The 14,830-nt window shown below is 31.6% G+C and overlaps 1 protein-coding gene across 1 annotated transcript in view; it reads left to right on the top strand.

Annotated features, from left to right (window-relative positions):
* Positions 1 to 11,957, top strand: part of LOC111085652 (targeting protein for Xklp2-like) — a 44,837-nt gene extending 32,880 nt beyond the window's left edge. The window contains exons 10-14 of the mRNA XM_022385252.1: positions 3,613 to 3,720; positions 4,165 to 4,347; positions 4,890 to 5,036; positions 9,715 to 9,826; positions 10,605 to 11,957. Of these exons, the coding sequence (XP_022240960.1) occupies positions 3,613 to 3,720; positions 4,165 to 4,347; positions 4,890 to 5,036; positions 9,715 to 9,826; positions 10,605 to 10,906 (852 nt within the window). The 3' untranslated portion in view covers positions 10,907 to 11,957. The remainder of the gene's footprint in view (positions 1 to 3,612; positions 3,721 to 4,164; positions 4,348 to 4,889; positions 5,037 to 9,714; positions 9,827 to 10,604) is intronic.
* Positions 11,958 to 14,830: the final 2,873 nt, after the last annotated feature.

The raw sequence follows: 14,830 nt of genomic DNA, 5'->3' as shown, positions 1-14,830 counted from the left end.
TTTGCCAAGTGATTTACAACTTATAATGGCATGAATAATAGTTAAATATGGTTCAAATGTCAATAAAATTTAAGTACAAATATATTGTTATGAGTTTAAAGCTATTTAGTATAAACAAAGTGGTTTCATGGTACAATTTGAAGTCATTCTAGAAAGAAAAAAAGGTAATTTAGATATGTTTTTTGCTGGTTATGAGGTCAGTCAAATTGACCAAACTTGTAAGGAGCTAGAGTGAAAAAAAATAACAGATAAGATATAAAGTTCCACTGAAAAAAGAACATTTGAAATTTGAGACAAAGAAAAGTATTTTAAATCTTAATGTAGAAATCACTTTGCACTTGGACTAGTAAAAAAATACTATATATATATGTTCACAGACAAATTTTTAGTGAAAATACTTCATTAAAAAATCTGATTTTTTGTGTACAAAAGACTTGTACAGACTTTGTGTAATGTTTTCTGAAAATCTGCCAAATTTTGTAAAGATACCTACTGTATTAAAGTTATAATATGGAAACTATAACTATTGGTCATTCATAGGCTTGCCACATATTTTCATTACTACCTTTTAAAAAGGATATGCAAAAACTAAAACTGTCTTTGTATTTTTGTCTCTTTGTATTTTTAAAAGAAATTTTGTGAATGAAACAAATGGACAAACATATATGGTACCTGGATAATTCAACAAGTAAGGTCACTGCCTGTTACATTGATTCAGTTTTCATGGGGCAAGCAGTAGTTTACTTGTCACATTTTAATATGCTGACAGATTAGTTTGATTTGGAGAATTTGGTGCATATCTCAGTAGATGGACCCAATATGAACCTTGTGTTTTACATTAAATACACAATACTTTCTGAGCTGGCTTTATTGCCATTAGTTGATATCCAGAAAAAGTTTACAAGCTTTCTTCTGAATATATAAGGATTCACCTGGTTGATGGGATGATATTTTCAACATGTTCTAAAGTTTTATGCCCATCGTTGGATAGAAAACATTACTTTAGTAACAAAGAATTAGGATAGTTTTACTTGATATAATGGTATTTGTAAAAAAAGATTCAGGAGGAAAGAAATTTGTCACTTCAAAATGCCAAAAATTTGAGGTTACTGATGAGGTATGTTGTAAAGTGCTTTTTTGTGGACAATAATAAGGGGCTGATATTTTAAAAAGTACTAAACAGTTGAACCTATGATTACTGAATAAAAATGCTACATGTATCATGAAAGGACACGGTTATACTTGCAAAGTATGGAGTCAAGGATAAAGATTTATTTAATTGTACAAAGTCATTGTTGGCTTTTTAGCTGACAAAGTACTCTAAGCACCATTAGCAAAAAAAGAAAAGTCAATGAGACGGTCATATTTAGAATTGTGTATAGGAAATGTGCGGATCACTTATTGAAGAAGGTACTTTGTAAATCTCCCATTAGACTGAGTGTGGTGTGAAATTATACTTTCTTTAAACCATCAGAAATGGCCAAGGGACAGAGGAGTCTATAGGATGTTGAAGGGACTTTGACATTTTGTAAAGTTTAAATGTTTTCTAAAACAGAAATTCGATCATGTCCAGGACACAATTCAAGAACTTCCTGAAGGACAGAATCAAGATATAATAATAGGAAGGTGAAATTGGATAAATATTTTGATGAACAACTGGAATGAAATGAGAAATGTTTAGAACTATGATCTGTAGTACAGCTGGTGTTGCTTCTGTCCCATTGAAAGGCTACTGTTGAGAGAGGCTTTTGATTCAATAAAGATTTGACTGCTGCAAACAAGAACATCTAAACATTGCAAACAATAATTCAAGGTGCCATAGCTAAAGCTGGAGGTATAGTAAAAGTAACTGTTACGTATCTGCTCATATGTTAATTTCCAGTATAAATTCTTACCGAGGAACTTCGTTATAACACACGCTATAAATCACAGTGATTCACACACTTTACTTACGGTGCCTACTGTTCGCTTGACTCAATTATCTCTATCTTCAATCTATCTATATCTCTTCAATCGTGCTGGTTTTTCTCGCCAGGCTTATATACTAAAAAAGAGGGTGCCTCAAACAAATTAGAGTTGCCAGGAAAATTCATGATCCTTTGAGAAACTCCAGCACGCATGCTTCCAGCATTGTGTGACTTCTGCTGTCATGACATAACACTCCAAGTATAATATTTTATGCAAAAGTTTTGAGGCAAAAGTACAAGCAGTATTTGCAGGCTCAGTGAAAACTTGAAAGGCACCAGACAAACAAAAGAGCTATGACCAGGACTTAATAGAACTGAATGAGAGAAAGAAAAAAGGCTTTGCAAGGATAATTCATTTTCAGAAGGAAGTCTTCTAGGCTGCAGATTTAGCTGAAAAATCATCTATAATTGAATGGATCCTCAAATTTAATAGTTTTAGGAGGTCTCTGAAGGAAGTAAAGAGAGTAATACAAAAAACAAATTGATAAAAATGCTCATTCTAGAACAATATCAGCATTATCTTTTCTCTCAAAAGGTGCAAATTATTTTAATTTACAATTAGAAATCACTAATTAGAGTAAGAAAAATTTAAGTTTTCCTTCATTATTTTTAAATAAATCGGTTTACTTTGTACTAATTGGAGGAAGTTGTTTTGGCTAGGCGGCACATTGGACACAGTTTTTTAACCCGTCATTTTCTTTTATGTTGGACTGATCCACCAATGTGTGACCTTTGTGACACTCATCACAATTGCCCATGTTTTACTCTTGTGCTGTTACAAATGTGAGTGGTGGCACCATTTTTGACATATATTTTCTAACGGGTTTATCCCTGATGTTGGATGGGGTCGTCGACAATGGTGACACTGTCCGAGTTGATTGTGTTTTTTGTGGGCCATTGACCTTTTTACTTTTATTTAGTTTTTTACATAATTTTTGGACATTGTTTAGCTTTTAACATGTTTTCTTTTTACATTTTATTGTGTATTACTTGTGGCATTTTTATTGGTTGTTTGGCGCAAATAGCCTAGTTGCTTTGTGCCAAAAAATTCCAAACATCCAGTATTTAACATTAATATGATGCTAAGTTTTTTTTTACATTAACTTGTTTGAAAGGTTCCCCTGATACAGTGGATAGCCTGATGTGGCTTTGCTATAAAACATTCTCACTTGTTTGAAAGGTTAATAATTTTATTACAAAAAATGGACTTTTTAATTTATGAAAAATTGGAATCCCACTTTTCTGTCAAAACAGTTGGAACGAACGTAGAATCCACAGTAAGTAACTTGTACATATTATGATGAACAGGAATATATCCTGAGTTCTTTGCTATTTTTTTTTTACATTTAAATCATTATTACTGCTACTCATTGTGTTCTCCTATGTGCTAAAATCCCAAGCAAGACCAATCCTCTGGTATGATTTAAACTAGTAGAGTAAAATTTTGTAACATTTAATTTGTTCTTGTCCTTTATTTAAAATTTATTGCAGCAAAGTTTGTTTTCTACCAAATATTGTAATGGATTTTGATGTCATAATTATTAACAAATCTTAAAAATCTTAAGTAAATGAAATACCTTAGTAAAGTTTTAATGTCTATTGATTTAGTGGTAATGAGATTTAAAGAGTGATCTTTATATTGCAGGGTCTAAAAGAAAGAGAGGAATTTCAGCTTACCCTACCAAAATCTCCAGCTTTTGCTCTAAAAGGAAGATCTCAACTCTGGAAGAAAGGAGAAGATACTACTCATGAGGTTTTTTATTTGATTTGTTATAGAAATGCGATCACATTGTTTAATCAGTGTGTTGTGTGTACTGATCAGTGTAAATGTTTTTTATTATTATAATGTATTTACAAGAGCACAACTGTTAGGATACTAGTTAAGAAGTTCTCAATGTAGCTAACATACTAATCCTGTTGTTAAATACTTGGGTGCACAATAATTAAACATTGTTTTAAATGGAAAGATATATTAGTTTGTGATGTGTGGTAGAACTCTAGTAGTTGTATGCCCATGAATTTTTAAAACTAAATATCTACTGATATGTTTATTTTATTCATTGTAACAGTACATAAGATTTACTGAATATAATACCCATGACAAATGAAACTAGGTAGAAATATAATCACTGATCAGTTGGAGGTTTTATTAATTAAAAAGAATGATGCAAGTTTTTGTTGATGTTTTCTTTTTCAGGAAGGAAGTCAATCTTTATCAATGTTAAGGTCTAATCCAGTACCACATATTGGCATCCCATTCCGACCTAAGCTTCAGAAGAAGATCACACTAGCTGAACCTTTTAGTTTTGAAACAAGAGATAAAGAACGTTGGGCTCGAAAGGAAGAGAAAATTAAGGAGGAGCTGGAGAAGGAAAAGAAAGTGTGTTTACAGATTTGTCCATTTCTGCTTTTACCATATTTTACCTTATATTCATTTTGTTTAAATTCTATGAATTTAACTTTTACTTGGTATAATGTTATAATTCAAAGGGATTAACAAAGGGTTCATAAAAAAAAAATATTGTGTGTAGAAGTATTATCTTATTGTTCCCCAGTTTAACTTGGTCTACTAAAACTGATAAATGTCAGTAATATGAATATATGATGCTTTATTTTGAAGTGTTTCCTATTTGTTCAGCTAACGGTGAATACACATAATATACTTCATGTATGACTTTATTTGTCTAATCTTAATGGAAAATGAAGTGTAAAATATTAGAATTCTTATTGTGATGTCCTTGATTGTATTAATAACCATTTGTTAGAGTCTTTGTGGTGACGTTTATATTTTTCTTTAAATTTATTTAGTAAAAGGTTTTTCATGTTATGTAAAGGAAGTGAATATAACAAGCAATGGTCTTTTTAGTCCATGGTAGACATCAGGTTGTTGTAGAGAATTCTACCTTATATTTTGTTTTGTAGATCCGAGAATTTAAAGCCCAACCATTTCCATCTTCCTCTACGAGTCATTTTCAACCCATTACAAAGAAAGTTATTACCAAGCCTGAACCATTCTCACTACTGATAGATCAGCGAGGAGAGGAACGAGCTGCAAGATGGCAGAAAAGGGTAAAAACATTTGTGACAAATTAAAAAAAAAAGATGAAGAAAGCGTCATTCTTAAAACTTGAGTCTTTGTAAAGACTGATATGTTTATTTTATTCATTGTAACAGTACATAAGATTTACTGAATATAATACCCATGACAAAAGAAACTGGGTAGAAATATAATCACTGATCAGTTGGAGGATTTATTAATTAAAAAGAATGATGAATCTTTTTTTTTTATATCTTATATACTAGGATTTCTGGGTTTTTTTTCCTATGTTAAAAGAAATTTAATATGTAAACAGTAGCACAATTTTTTGGGATGATTTCTTACCATAAGTATTTTACATATACTATACCTTCAGTATTTTCATGAACTGTAAACAGTTCATGTAGCCTGTAAATGTTGCATACTGACTATTTGTTTAAAACATGTTATTCAATGTACTTGAGTTTTTAGCCCCTTGATTTTTATACACAAAACATGTTAACAGAGTGGATTTACGTAAACATTTTCTTAAGCATTACCCAACAATGTAATTTTCAGTATGCTTCATTAATAATATTAACTTTTAAACAGTGATAGGTTTCATATACCTTGCCAGGAATATATGTTTTCAATAACTTGTAATTGTTCATGCTACATGAATTTTGAATATCTATACAGGTTGTTCAAATGAAACATTTTTGTATATACTAGCTTTAAGTTGCACACTGTTTACATTTTGCATACACAGTTTGTCTGTAACTGAGAATATTTTATATTTAATGGTCTTTACTGTTCCCTGTATCAAGGTTCTTCTAATGTTTCCTTTACAGATTATCAGTAACAAAAACTGTTTACTACTTTTGAACTGATTCTGCTACATGCTCTTTTTAAATCTTGTTTATAGTGGTTGATCTGGTGTTAAAAAACCTTGGCATAAAAACTAAGTCATCCACTTTAATGCTCTGTACATGGTTTTGGTCATTTTGACTGACCATGTAAACATTATGAAACTGTATATACTCTAACTTTTAATGCAGTATATCTTCACCAAATCTGGCAAACTTTTAATAAATGTTACAAGTTTTTTGTACATAAAATATCACATATTTTTTATTCAAATGTTTTTATTAAAGATTTATCTGAAGTTATGAAGCCTTTATTGAGTCAGTCCAAGTGCTAGGTGATTTGACGTTAAGGAGAAGAAAAACTTTTGACATCTTTAGGTTTTCATTTTCATAACCTCTAGAACCTTCTAAATGAATACTAAAAGTTTTTTTTCGATAAAACTATATTTTATTTATTTTCTCTACCTAACACTGTATATGAGGCCAGGGGAAGAGAGGGTCCTGGTGGTTGAGTGGTATCTGGGGCACTGCAACACACCACCTTGGCCTTGAATTACTGTAGACAGGTGCCCCCTTCCCCAGGATCAATCGGGTGGTTCTGTTGGGCTAAGGTCAACTGAGTACCAGTGTTAGGTGTTCTCAATGGGAATTGTGGACATTATGTCTGATGCTGGTGTTTGGGTATAGTGCTCACAAAACCCTGGCATTGCTGCAGTATCCTTGTTTGGCATTGTAGTGCATCCTCCCGTAGGACTCCATGGGTCAGTGGTCAATGAATCTTTATCTTTCATTATGGATCCCCCAAAACCTCAAAAAAATATAATCATAAAAAAACAAGCTAATTGGTAAACGATTAATGTCTTGAAGACTAAACAGCAGTTACCACCCCATTCTGCACCTTTACCTCATTTCTTCATCCTGCATTCTTTGTCAGAAAAACTTTTAGGGCAAATGTCTTCCTTTTTTTATTCAGAAGGGATTAGAGGGGCTTGCTGGCTCTCCAAAATCAGTGAAGAAACTACATTCTGGGGACATCTTGTTGGAAACTTCTACACCAAAACACAGTGAACGCCTCTTGAATTTGAAGGCCATTGAGAAATTTGAAGAACATCCCCAAGTCCGAGATACTTGCTGGTTTCTTTAACCAAGGAGTTTCTGCAGTGCGACGTATCTCCACTCATAAAGAAGGAATTATGCTGCCTACCAATGTTCTTATTTTGATGTTTACATTGCTATATCCACCTGCTGCTGTCAAGTACAGCCGTATATTCCCAACCCTCTCAGATGTTTCCAGTGTCAGTGGTTTGGTCAGTCGAAGCATCTCGATGTGGTTCTATGCCATGTGCTTGTTGTGGTGGAAAAGTCTGTCTGCTCTGGTGCCGTCACAGCCATGCCTGTGCCCTATATGGACACCTGTAATGACGGCTTGTCTTCATACCAGTTGGCAATCAATTAGGGTGAGCAACGTCATAACAAGCTTTTCCAGATGAAACCTTCTGTTGTTCTTTGGCCGTCTTATTTCCATAAGGATTGAAAGGAGGAAGTTGTCCTGGCTAGGCTACGCATTGGTCACATGTTTTTAAGTCATTGTTTTCTTTTATCTGGTACTGACCCACCAATATGTAGCCTTTGTGACACTCAAGTCACGATAGCCCACATTTTACTGTTGTGCCGTCATTACAACTATGAGCTCCTACACCATTTTAGACATGTCCTTTCTACGGTTTTACCCCTGACGTTGGACAGTGTATTGGCAATTAGTTCTCTTATTACTACAGCCTTTTGTTACCAACTACTTACGATGTCACAGCATGTTGTCTAACCAGTTATTAAGGCCAGCTTTGTAAATAGCTATAGGCATCATTTAACTTGGAATGTTTGATAGAGTAGATTATAAACTTTTTTGTCACTGTAGATAAAATGAAGTGATTTAAGAATTAACCTGTGGTTTCTCAAGAAATTGACTAGTTTGAGCTCTTGTGGAGGTAGACAAAGGAATATAATGGGAAGTTTAGAAGAACAAACCACAGATATAGAAATTTGTATAGTTACTTATGGTGTTTTTTTTTCTTAAAAATGCTTTTGTGTGAAATTATACAAGTTTAAAAGCTACAGAAACTTTCTTATATTCCAAGATATTTTTAGCAATTAAAGTAGGTGGTGATTAAATGCTCCAGTGACTCAAATCCTTGTTTGATATATCCAGTTGTTAAGTTTATTGTATTTAAATAATGTGCAAATAACAGAACTTATTTGTTTATTAAGAAGAAACTATATTGATTAAACATAATCTGATCTTGACCAAAACTATAGTTAGCAAAAATTACAGTACCTAGTCTAGCAAAGGTAATGTTGATACAGTTTTGAAAGATGAAGTTGTAATGGGTTATAGATAAATCTTTGTGAGATTTGCACTGATTTATTGTGATTTATAGTCAGAAGTGGTCATCTGTTAGTTGGGTTCTATGTGTGGCCCAGTGGATAGCATTTCAGATTGGAGTGAAGGTTCCATGGCTCACATCTTATTACTACCAAAAAAAATTGTAGTGTGTGTTCCATACTTTGGGATTGGGAGTGCATTGTCAGACTGACAGTCAAAATCTCACTGTCTGGTAGTGGGTGGTGTTGACTAACGCAGATAATCCTTATGTAGCTTTGCATAAAATAAATAAAGCATCAATAGAAATATGTGAATGAATATCAATTAACTTGAAAATTGACTACGTATATAGATTAACTTTTCGATTAACAATTAAGAAATAAATTCTAAGACTAAAGGAATATTTTAATTTTTTTTAACTCTCATAAACAATTTGGAAACTTATCAATCTTAAAAATGATAGAAATACATAATTAAGTTGCATGAATTTTTTAAAGGCATGAGGAGATACTATTTGCTAAGTTTTTACTAATTTAAATGCAACTTGGTTAGGGCGCTCGACTCGCTATCTAGGGTCAAAGTTTCGAATCCCCATCATACCAAACATACTTGCCCTTTCAGCTGTGGGGTGTTATAAATGATGGTCAATCCCACTATTCGTTGGTAAAAGAGTAGCCCAAGAGTTGGCAGTGGGTGGTGATGACTAGCTGCCTTCCCTCCAGTCTTACGCTGCTAAATTAGGGACGGCTAGCGCAGATAAACTTCGTGTAGCTTTCCACAAAATTCAAAACAAACAAGCCACTTGGTTAAGCATTTTCACCATGAAAAGTAAAAAAAAGGGTATTGATGATACCATTTGGTCTCAGAAAGGGTTAATTTGACAAATAAAAAAAAATTACTTTTGTTTTAAATCCAGATGAAAGAAGAACATTAAGCTGGTGACATTATGTTTTGCTAATTAAGATGATAGTATTTCTGTGTGACTTGAACAGAATCATTCACTTCAGACAAACTAAAACTGATGTAATAGTTTGTGTGAAATCTTGTCAGCTAGTTTACATAATTATGATTCATATGTAACAAAATTCTTGTTCTAACAAATCTTGAGTGAGGGTTACAATAAATCCAAGAAATGAAATATTTACTACAAAAAGACAATCCTCACTTTTAATATCTGAATTTACTGTTACAGCAATATGCTAATTATTGATTATTAGATTTTGTTTTGCTTCAAACTTTGTTTGAAATAAAATGTTAAATTAACTTGTATATATATTAATAGACAGCCTATCTTGTTGATAATAAATCTTAAAGATGAACAGTTTTTAAGTAAGTGAAATACTACATAAATGATGAACAATGACTTATTAACATTTAGCAAGATAATCACAGACTATTGTTTCTCCTTGTTAACCAAAAAGAATGAAAAACTAAACAAATGAACTGTAGTCATACAAAAATTAGTTTTTTCAAACATCATTTTAGATGGAAGAAGAGTTAAAGAGGCAAAGAGAACTAGCAATGTTTAAAGCCAGACCTGCAGAAGTACTTCACAGGGAACCTTTTGTACCAGTAAAGGCAGAAAAAGCACCAATTGGTGAGTTTCAAATGTAATACACTAAAATTGAAAGTGTTGACAGATGAGGTTATTTAGTTTTTGCTGCCATTTTTATAGATAAATAACTCTTCCAGTGCCAGGTTTATTTTTAGATCCAAAAATATTCTCACATTTTTAATATTTCATTACTAATATCTGAAACTGGTAAACTTTGGGTAGCTTCAAAGGGAATAACCTTTTGTTTATATTTGTATAAAATTTAAAATTCTATGACAGTGCTCTAGAGGAGGGGACATATGTGCTTATTGCAACAAAAGTTAAAACTGTACGAAACAGGTTAAATAAGAGAGGAGACTAGGAAATGGATACTTGAATTGTGACTTAAACGTTAAAAAATTGATTAAATACTAATGGTTATTGAAACTGATTAGAAAGAGAGAAAACTAGCAAATGAGTTCATGTAATCTCTTATAAATCATTTAAAAAATGGGTACATATTGATGGATGAAGTTATCTAAACTGCTCAAAATATGAAGTATTTAGTGTACTATTAAAACTGATAAGCTGTTTAAAGTTGCCAAGTGGACATTGATAAATGATGATGTTTAAAGTGATGATCAACTATATAAAATTTTCTGTGTTTGTAGATCATAACTAGAATATTGTTAAGATAATTGAATTAGTAGTATTATTTTCAGAAGTTTCTCTTAGATTTTTGTAGTTCAGCATTTGTAAATTATGAAAGCATGTGGTAATAAAGGTGAAAAATCAATCCATATATATATAATATAAAATGCATTTGTATTCTACACCATAGAGTGTGAAGAAATAAACCTACACACTGAGCAAAGAGCTGAAGAGAGAGAAAAATTTGAAGTTTGGAAGCATCAACGGGAGACAGAATTGGCTGCAAAACTTCAGAAGAAAAGAGAGCAGGAGGAAAAGGAAGAGAAGAAGGCTATAGCTCGCACACGTGCTGAAGCAGTTCACAAAGCACAGCCAGTAAGGCAGTTCAATACAGTTATCATCAGGCCTAGTGAGAGAGGTTTAACTAATCCTAAATCACCTGTTTTTGCCACAAAATTAAGGGCACGCAACAATACTAGCATTCTACACTGAAGATATATTAGGTATTTTCTAAATTGCTCAGTCCAAACCATTCCCTCTCATGGGTATCCTTCAGCAGAAGTTCTGGTGATGTCAAAGATTTCTTATTGTCATTTAAGAGTCAGAAGATGTTGTTTATCTGTGGTACTATTAACAGCTTTGATATGTTTGCTGATTTATTAGAGAAAGTCACACTTACATACTTGTTTCTTTATGTAGTATTTTTAGAACTGTTTAATGATTTGCATCAGCAGATCTGTTTATTTCTCTCCTTACCAATGGGTTTGTTTGAATGAAAATTGTCAGGTGATTCTCAAAAGAAGCACCTAGTGATAAAACAAAAGTCTACATTATATTGGCAGACATAAAGTGGCTTAGGTACCAAATGACAAATATTTTTTGTACAGTTGGATTTTTAAAGGATATTTTATGTATGAGGAATTTGAATGGTTTTCTAATATCAGAACCAAAAATAACAAGACATTTCACACTTCCAAAAAAAGAAAGAAATTAGCTGATGGTATTTTATAGTTCCATGTTAAAATAAATGTTATATAAAACTTGTATATATAGTTGGTACACTGGTAATAGATATTATTTCATAATAATGCCTTGTTTAGACCATGTGTATGTGTAGACACTAAAATGAACAGGTCAGGTTATGAAAAGGTTCATATGTAAAAGGAAGAAGATGTGACTTCTTTATGATATTACACTATGAATATTATGTTTTTTGTATTTTAAATGAAGAGAAGCTCTACATTATTCTCTTGGTAATTGTTTGCATTTGTTGAGAAACACTGAATTTCAGTTGATGTCTCAAGGCTCTTGTACCCATCATTTAATGTGAATTTTGTAAAATTTCTAATATTTTCTTGTCTGACTCGTATCATGTATCAGTATGTCGTTTGTTTTGCAATAGTATTTGCTGGAAATTGAATTTATTGGATTCCATTTTCTGGTAGTCCATCCTAGAATAAATTAAACATCTTCAGGAGATTGTCTTCTAGTAATTCTATCCACAATTTCACTCACTACATTATTCAGAAGAACTGCAAATGAAAAGTGGTGTTAATTAACAAATTATTCCACTGAGGAAAAATTGTAATTTTTGTGCATGTATGAAAATATTAACACAGTAGAAGAAACTGAGATAAGTTGTGAAGCTACTGTAATATTTGTATTTTCAGATTTTGCATTAATAAATTGCTCTATGTGACTCTCCAGTTCTTTAAAAATTTAATAAAAACATACACATTCTAACTACATGAATCAATTATGAAATACTAGACCCACAATGAAAAACACCCCCTGTTCACCGACACTTCTACATAATTATTATGTCATTATTAATAATCTTGTTGCTGAACCCATGTCATTCAGCTTTTGTTTTTATCTGTCAATCAACATTTCTTTTATACATAAACTCTTCTCATTAGATACTCTAGCAAAAATTTTAAACATACTGTATGTATGACAGTATTATACTCACAAACTTAGATTTATTGTCTTAAATCTGCATGATCCATTGTCCGTGTTTCTGATCATCTGGTTACAGAAACATTTAAGTGCATACAAGCCTATTAAATGATTTAATCACTTTAATTGTTTATATTGAAGATATGTTCTCCGTATGGGGTTATATTATAGATTTTTGTTTTGGAATATCAAATAATAGGTGTTCAATATAATTAAACTTGTGTAAATTATCATGTGTGATGCTATCATATGATTGGGGAAACCATTTTTACATTGAAACATTAATATTTTATAGGTACGATGAATTAATATTTTAACTAGATTTACTTTAAGTAACTCGGAAAGTGATTATTAAAATACAAACCTGTAAACTATTCTTATGATACTCTCTTTACATTCAAACTAATTTTTATTGTGTGTCAATGTATCAAGGAAAACAAGCTGATGTTCCGCGGTAAATCTTAGATTTCTGTCGATTTTTTTAATTGTCTAAACTCGTGTGAAGAATTATTAGTGACAGATGTATTACCAACATATCTCCGGAAGCATTGGATGGATAATTTCTAACCATTGATTTTCATAATGGCTATAGATGGGGCTAAGTTTGATCCATTGCCTTTCCATAAGTTTAATCATGTATATTTGTATGGAATAATAAATAAGTAATAATTTCCGGAAATCTTATTGTTCCTTCGTTCAGATATAGTAGGTTACCTGTTCATTGTAAAGTCTCTTCTAAAGGAATATTGGCGTACAAAAACATCTACGTCATAACTTAGAAATAGACATTGTTATTAACTGTAAGTTGTTTATTTTATTAGAAATGTAACGTCCCAAATATTTAACCAAAAACCGTATAATTTATAATCATATGTATCTTGTGTTAGAGACAATAGGTCTAATTTGGACAATTTGTGTATTTTAGGCTATATCAATGAATATTCTTTTGTTACTGAATTGTATTTTCTAAATGTTATAAATAATTCAATAGTTTTGTTTTTGTGTGATCGTTTTCTAACATCAAAACTGTGTATTATCACATGTAGTTACTTATTCGTAAGGAAACTTCAATTACTTTCGTCTGGTTGAAATATATCTTTTATCGTTTTTACATGGTTGTATTATATTAACTAGGATTATATGCCTTATACCCAGGATTATGAACATTGAATTATGATACAGCTATTCTACTTATTTGAATATAATACTTTTAAACGATTCATTATTTTTGTTCCAAATTTTTTTAAGAAATTGTCAAAAAGCAGCGAATAATCCTCAAATTCTGTTTTTACAGGTGAATTGTAATTTATTTTATTAATCGACTACATTTATCCATTTTTTTTGTCTAACTTTTAATTATCAATATTATGTTGCATGTTAATGAAGTTAGTAAGGTGTATATATTTTACATAATTCACTTGTATTTTTAAATATAAAGAGTCCTCTTCAAATTGTTTTATTGAATGTATATTTATAGATTTAAAATGTGCTTTTGTATTGATCGATATAACTTTTCATTATAATTAATGGTCAACCACATTTTTAAGTTGTGCCACGTCACACACACACCAATTCATGCGCTTATACATTCACACACGTTTAGATCGCACAATAAATATGGTTCCTTTTTGAAAAAGTGTCATTGAAAGTACTTCTAATGCTCAAACATAATTCTTACATCATTAATAATCTATAATAATATTGGTGTAACTCATCTGGTTTTAATTTGATCAGTATTTCTATTATTCGTGAACTCTCTTTGTGTCGTCCTCTAGCGGAGAATTAAAAAACAAACAAAGAGTAATAGTGTTTCACCATATTTTACAAAATCTGAAAGATTGCACTTAAAATACGATAAACTATATCACAGCTTTTGAATGATTGTTTAATCTATAATTTTGTGCCGAAATTTCTTAATTTCAAAGTAGCAATATAACATTTTCACAAATTTAGAGAGTCTGTGTATACTTAAAATCAGATTTTTTGTTTGTTTGTTTATGGATAGTTTCTTTTTAACAATTTAAAGTTAAAATTACCATTACAAAAGTTTAAGACTGAGTGAATTATTCATGTTCAATTCCGGATTCCCAAATTGAGTGGATTTAAAAGGATTTTACTTGACCTAAATGATACTGTCGTGAATTTGGACAGAAAATGTTTAGTGTTTTCTATATAGATTACATTGCAGTTAGTACACGTTTATTTATAGACAATTCTGTTTGTTTCTTGGACTTCACACAAAACTACACGATGGCCATCTGTGCTGGCTGTTCCTAATTTGGAATTGATAAAGTACAGCAAAGGCAACTAACTAGTCGGCCAGGTGGTTAGGGCGCTCGTCTCGCAATCAGCGGGTCGGGGGTTAGCACATCCTTTCAGCCGTGGGGGCGTTATAATGTGACGGTCAATCCCACTATTCGTTGGTAAAAAAAGTTGGCGGTGGATGGTGATGACTAG

This window comes from Limulus polyphemus, unplaced genomic scaffold (assembly GCF_000517525.1).
Source record: "Limulus polyphemus unplaced genomic scaffold, Limulus_polyphemus-2.1.2 Scaffold530, whole genome shotgun sequence".
Lineage (NCBI taxonomy): Eukaryota > Metazoa > Arthropoda > Merostomata > Xiphosura > Limulidae > Limulus > Limulus polyphemus.
Note: the sequence above shows the minus strand (reverse complement) of the source record. Positions and strands in the feature narration are given on the sequence as shown.